We start from the raw sequence: 6,579 nt of genomic DNA on the forward strand, positions 1-6,579 counted from the left end.
TGCGCGGGATTGTTACGTCACCCATTGTTGATGTGCCAAAAGACTGCTGATTGGCTCAACAAATTCCCGAGAGTGATTCACGCTGACAAGCTAGTATTACGTCACCTACGTTTCGCGTCCCAAAACGATTGCTGATTGGCTTGACAAACTCCCCGAGCGTGACACACGCTTACAAACAAACAAACAAACATAGATAGATAGATAGATAGATAGCGACATACCGACAGACATACCGGAAGTCAATTCAGCCCGTTTAGAGTGAGCTTCTCGCGAAGCAGTCCACCACTCATTGTGGTGTCCTTCTTTACCCTCGTAGCTAATTAACATACTTAGATTGCAAAGAGTTTCCTGTGCTAATTGGTACTTTACCTCATTTAGAATATCCTAATGGTAGAAAATTGCATCAGACTACACACTGTATCCTACCAATACAACAATTTCTTTACTATTCCAACCACTCTTGCACTGACCAATGAACTAGCTATGCCCCAATCAGAAACTCCACATGAACATGAAATGTCACAAGGTGAATGAACCATGTGATCAACAGTTTTACACTACTATATACACCATAGACCTTGTTGTGGTAGTCCGCCTTGAGTTTTCATCATTTGAGATTCTTCTTCAACTAATTACAGTCAACATTTAGATGTGTGATAACCAATTAGAATATTGTGATAAAAGTAATTACCAAAAAGATGTTGTTTGACTGTCATCATATGCCTTAGAAAGGCAGCAGACGTGCTGGCAGCATACACCTGAAAGTAGTCTCCTCTGCTTTCATTAGAGCCATAGTCAGCGATGCCTTTCATGACAATTGCTTTCCCCGGTACTCCCTGTCTCGCAAAGATCTCAATGACTTGTTCCATAAACATGTGAGCCTCCATGTCTACTGCCTTAACTTTTCTGTCACCTACGCGTTCTTTTATAGTCTTCAACTCTGCCTTCAGGTTCAAATTCACGTGTGGTATGGAGACCATGCAATCAGTGATAGCTTTGATCTTATCTTCACGTGGAAACGGATATTCATCTGCTGAATACTTTTTTCCTTCATCAGTGGCAATGTAGCTAGGTTTTACTGTTCGAGATACCCAAGGAGATTTCTGTTGTATCATCCTTTCCAGAACTCCACCATAGATCATAGCAGAGTTATAGTCGTCCATTGTAGTCATTCCAGGCAATTTCATGTCTGCCAACTTGCCTAGTAGGTCCTTCTTGGTCATGCCGTCTTCTCCACTCTTGGACACAATGTCTAGGATAAGTTGTTGAAGATAACGAGGGCTGGGGCGAATAGCATTTTCTGGAATGTACCCTAACCAGACACTGGGACCAGTAACCAATTCATTAACAGAGGCAAGGATCCCTTTGTCAAGTACGCAGTATTGTGCTCTTGGTTGGTAGGCACCGCCTTCTGTGACTTTCCCACCGCTCTCTACTGTCGTTCGATCAGCAACAAAAACACAGCCGTGCTCCACCTGACCGTATTTATTCTCATCTCCAGCACAAATGCCCGTCATCGCCAACACGTTAGCCGTGAAGTATTTGGCGAGTTTGGAGAGCAGCTTTTGACACTCAATTCCTCCCATCTGTGTTTGTGCGACCATGCCCACCTTCATTTCTCGCACATTCTCACGTTGAGCGTGCTGAGGTCTCCCATACCTAGGTATTTGTTTTCAAACTTGCTCCCAGTTCCATTTTCTAGGACTCCTTTTGTAGCCTGTAGCTCTGACTCCATAGCGCAGACAATGAATACGTTGAAATGATCTACAACAGCCGTCATGATGTAGCGAAACAATGCAGATTGTTCGAGCAACTCGTCTGGCGGCTGCTTTTGGTTGAACTGCAATTTGGGTAGGAAGAGCATACTACTAGTAGTCATTCCGGTAGACGTCATCGAAACCGTCCGCCTCCTAAGGTTCCCGTATAAACCTTCACATGTTGGAGGTAATTAGTTAATTAATTAATTAAAAAAGGTAAGCTGTTTAATTAATAATTTGATACTGTGTATTGTACGCATCATTTCTAGCGCAAGAGACGCAAACAGTTGCATGGGACACACAAGATCAAGTCACCGGTTAATTAATTAAATTATAAATCAATTTTACCAAATTCTTTGCACCTATAACAAAAAAGATGCATGAATACAAACTTGAAATTTGAAAGCAAGTTAGCTAAACCTTTACTGACACGGCACAATATCAAGCTACCCTACAAATCACACAACAACATTGCCATATCATATCACCAGGCTAGTAGGGCAAGTCATCCCGAATACCGCCCAAGAGATTCAAGTCTGCGCACACCAAGAGAACTCTGATGAGCGTCTGTCTCTTGCCATCAGATTTTTCTACTTCAGAGATGATGGCTTGAAGCCTAGCGCTTCCACTGGATTGATGATTGGTCAGTTGACTTATTTGGTCCGATTTTAAGCCAAGAGCGAGTCCGATATCAAGGAAGGAGCCGGACACATTGTTTTTAATGACCTTAGTGACTTCCTCTATACGGTACTTGTCAATAAGTGCTGTGGACACATTCAAACAATTACAAACCTTAGAATTTTACTCGTGTCAACGTCCCACTGGGCTTAACACGAACAGCTGGCAGCGGATCTATAGAGTATAATACATGGTCATATAGTCAACGCAGGATACAAACACACATTCAAGTTGACAAATTTGCAAACATACATACGTTCATATATTTCATAGTCTGTCAGCCAACCACTACACGTACTGACTGTTATGTATAGAACAGAAAATTAAGTTTAAATAATTTAAAATTTTGTTTAGATCACCATATTAATCAATCAATCAGTTTGTTGTAACAATGCACTATCAAAAAGTAAAATATTAAATAACATTACACCAGCTGCATACTGTCTCATACATGTATTTTAATAACACTACCCTATCAAAACATTAAACTAACAATACATGATATTACTTATATTACTTATAGTATAGTAAGAATATATTTGTATTAACATACTTAAATTGCAAAGAGTTCCTGTGCTAATTGGTACTTTACTTCATTTAGACTATCCTAATGGTAGATAATTGCATCAGACTACACACTAATACAACAATTTCTTTACTATTCCATTGAAGAAGCACTAGAAGTGCAAACCCTTGGCCTGTATGTGTACATGTATGCACCTTGAATGTAAGTAGTCGCGCTATGACAGAATGTATGCGACTTCTTGTGCACTAACCTCCCTATGGTCCAGAAATGCAGAACCATTTCTTTTCATTTGAGCTTTAGCTCCTCAGTTCTAGTTGCAGTAGCAACACGTTTAAGCAGCTCTCCCATAGCATGATCAATTTTCATTATGTAAGAAGCTACATACATAACACAAGCATAAGCATTTAGAATTAACATACTGGATATCCACGTTACCTTGCCAAGCTAGCATTATGTGAGGGTTATAGTTGTTAATGTTGCACTCACTAGGTTTACTTTTATGCACAACCACTGAGCCACTAGTTGTCATGGTCAATGCTTCCTCATACTGTGAACGAGTAACATGAGCTTGAGCAATGCTATCACAATAGCCTTCACCTAGTACTTTGCGTACTTTCCTATTAATCTTAGTTCAGTCTTTACGTGTACAATTGATAAAAACTCAAATTATTGGCTTGATACCTACAAGGGCTTATCAGTTAGAAAACAGTCGTTCTAAAGTAGCTCTTTGCAACACGCTATGCATCTCTTCAGTATTGAATTTAAATTAAATTGAAAATCCACTCACGTATGTATGCACACACAACACACACACACACACACACACACACACACACACACACACACACACACACACACACCTGTTTCAAGAGAAGTACTCAACATAATACATACAATCATTTTTCAACATCACTTTGTTACAAATCTATTAATATCCATTGATTATTGCTAATAATTATCAACCATATCTGTTTTACCTGTGAGCACAGATGGACGTGCCGCTGAATCATCTGTCTCTAATAGCTACACACAGACCCAAAATCTAAATACAAACAAATGCTTAGTAGATCACGATGATTTCCCACTCACTCTGTCATGATGGATGTCCTGGACAAGAGGAGGAGACATTACTAGAGAGATTCTTTTATCGCCTTGTGTGACATCCACAATACACTCGTTTGAACGATGCTCATTGTCAAACTCCACAGTGAATTGAAATTCCTTGTCCAAACTATCCAGTTGTGCCAAAACTCAGCAGCAGCAACAGTGTGATTAATTAACATACTGGTACATACAATCGCAAATACAGTATGAAAGAACACACACTATTACCTGTAGCTGTGAAGTAGCCTTCCAAGCACCACGTGTGATACTAAACTCAATGTTGCCTTCAAATTTCATTTTCATTTCTTTATTTGAACACAAGAAATAACGTCTTGGATATAGACTACTCTCATTGCGTTTCATTTTCTAACACAACAAGCAAATTTCCATGCTATATGATTGACTAGTATTAAATAAACAATAGTGTTAGTCAATGTATACCTCAATAACCTCGTGACAATTATCATGGCAATGGATAGTGAGATTCCAAATATTTGATGAAGGTCTTTGCCCGTAACCAACCACAAAAAACATGATAGTTTTTGTAGCCAGAAATAAATCAACAGGCTTTCCCACCCACCAGTGCCAACAGAAGTGTTTTACACTCAAAGTCCCACTGGTAAGGTCATACCTACAGTCTGGGTCCTCCACATTCAATCTGTCCAAATCAGAGTTGTATGTCAATACGGCTTGTGGCTCCCACAATTGAGACGAAGTGGAAGTATCACACGTAGCTCTCATCAGTGACAAATGCCATCCTTTAGAATCCACTGGAGGAGGAAAATACACTCGCACGTGTTTGGAAAATGTTAATCCATGAGGTTCAAAGGCATACAGAGGACTTAGAATGTATCCATCATTGGCTTTAGTAGATGGTGGCATTAGTCTTTCGTCAACATACAAATGAATTTTTATGTTGACTGGTTCACTAACAGCACCATCAGGAACAAAAACAGACAAGCTGCCTGAGCTGTAGCGTCCGCCTTTACGACCAACAGTTGTCTCCAGTGTTGCAATCGGCTTCACTCGTTCCATCTCTGTAACACAACACTGAAATTAGCAAATATACTTGTTAATGAACCAACAAGTTGCTTGAAGTAAAGTAAACTACCAAAATACAATACAACATCACTTCCTATTGCCTTTCTAAAGCACACAGTACCGGACAAGGCACTTCAACCAGCTTTTATTACTACCATAAAATATACATGCACACCACATGCCGCTAAGACATGTGTACAGTACAGTGTAAGGAAAGAGGCACAAATGCTCACGCATTTGACACCATTGAAAATACCCCTCACGTCGTGGTTATTACGCCTACCGCATCATATTTACACAGCTATTTGTCTAACCGCAATTTTGCTTATCGCAAAACAAAAATCTAGCAATAAAAGTTACCAATTTACAAGTAGTAATTAAGCCTTTATGTTTAATTAAGTATCAGACACATACAATATCGCCATAACCAGATGTGAACCACACCACACTACATTATAACATTTTGGATACCTTGTGAATCAGATTCACCAAATGCAAGTAGTGGTGTGTCACTTTGAGATTTCGAGAGACGACTGGCTTGACTCAGTTGCTTATCTATTAATATTAACAAGTTATACTTGATTGATGGTCTAACATGCATACATAAGAAATAGTAGAACTTGCAGTTTAAAGCAGGAATAATAAGTTTCATTATTTAGTCACATGTTATGCAGTAGGCGGAGCGAGTCGTCAAGCTACCAAGAAAGAGTCGATCACATGTATGTCATGTGACTGGCCTGCACTACTGTATGCTAGCGTTTCATGCCTCAGGTATATAATTATTATAAATATCTATACTTCAGACTCTACATTCTGACACAATGAAATTAGGGACTGCAAAAGTTACCTTGGTCTCTTGTTGTATTCTGCTCCCAACGAAACCGTCTAGATAGACTGCAAATGAACATGGTTACCTCAGACAAGATTTCAACACATCAAATCATACAATTCAAGAAAAGGTTGCCGTGTGAGTAGATGTCGAAGGAATGCAATCGGTGTCGATGCTGCATACTCCTGGTAATAGCTGTGTTGTAGCCTATCTCCGTAGTCGGAGATTCCTTTCATGACCAGAGGTAGGCAATCGGGAAAGGCGGCCTTGCTGCGAGTCATGAACTGATGTGCCTCCATGTCGATTCCTCTTATTCTCCAGTTTGCCATCCGTTTCCGATATGTTGCTATCGTGTTGGGCAGTGGCTTTGTTAGGGTTCTGACGCTACCGATCGAGTCCACGACAACTTTGATTTCGTCTCGCCGAGGAAATTCGTATGCATCTCTTTTGTATGCCGTCGCCTCCTCCGTGCAGCTGACTATTCCACATGAGATACTCACCAATCCTGCTACGTCTGCCACTTGTGTCAAAATGGTATCCCAAGTTCTGCAACTAATATTCGCCACACCGTCTTTACCTTCAAGTATTGCAAATAAGTCCTTCTTTTTTAATCCAGTTTTGCTCTTAAAAACTTCATTAACGAT

At 40.0% G+C, this 6,579-nt stretch overlaps 2 protein-coding genes across 2 annotated transcripts in view; both read right to left on the reverse strand.

Moving 5' to 3' along the window:
* Positions 1–314: 314 nt before the first annotated feature.
* Positions 315–1,828, reverse strand: LOC134191258 (uncharacterized). Its single transcript, XM_062659855.1, has 2 exons — positions 692–1,828; positions 315–628 (listed from the first exon to the last, which is right to left on the reverse strand). The coding sequence occupies exons 1-2, from the start codon at positions 1,614–1,616 to the stop codon at positions 561–563; spliced, it is 993 nt and encodes a 330-aa protein (XP_062515839.1). The 5' UTR covers positions 1,617–1,828; the 3' UTR covers positions 315–560.
* A 247-nt stretch (positions 1,829–2,075) lies between these two features.
* The window catches only part of LOC134190911 (uncharacterized), a 5,032-nt gene continuing 528 nt past the window's right edge, over positions 2,076–6,579 (reverse strand). The window contains exons 1-11 of the mRNA XM_062659452.1: positions 6,053–6,579; positions 5,954–6,000; positions 5,578–5,661; positions 4,507–5,102; positions 4,294–4,431; positions 4,051–4,192; positions 3,939–3,984; positions 3,397–3,508; positions 3,212–3,338; positions 2,550–2,609; positions 2,076–2,497 (exon numbers count right to left, since the gene is read on the reverse strand). The exon at positions 6,053–6,579 is cut by the window's right edge and continues 528 nt beyond it. Coding sequence (XP_062515436.1) covers positions 4,157–4,192; positions 4,294–4,431; positions 4,507–5,102; positions 5,578–5,661; positions 5,954–6,000; positions 6,053–6,579 — 1,428 coding nt within the window. The 3' untranslated portion in view covers positions 2,076–2,497; positions 2,550–2,609; positions 3,212–3,338; ... (1 more) ...; positions 3,939–3,984; positions 4,051–4,156. The remainder of the gene's footprint in view (positions 2,498–2,549; positions 2,610–3,211; positions 3,339–3,396; positions 3,509–3,938; positions 3,985–4,050; positions 4,193–4,293; positions 4,432–4,506; positions 5,103–5,577; positions 5,662–5,953; positions 6,001–6,052) is intronic.

The sequence above is a fragment of the Corticium candelabrum genome, chromosome 15 (genome assembly GCF_963422355.1).
Source record: "Corticium candelabrum chromosome 15, ooCorCand1.1, whole genome shotgun sequence".
Lineage (NCBI taxonomy): Eukaryota > Metazoa > Porifera > Homoscleromorpha > Homosclerophorida > Plakinidae > Corticium > Corticium candelabrum.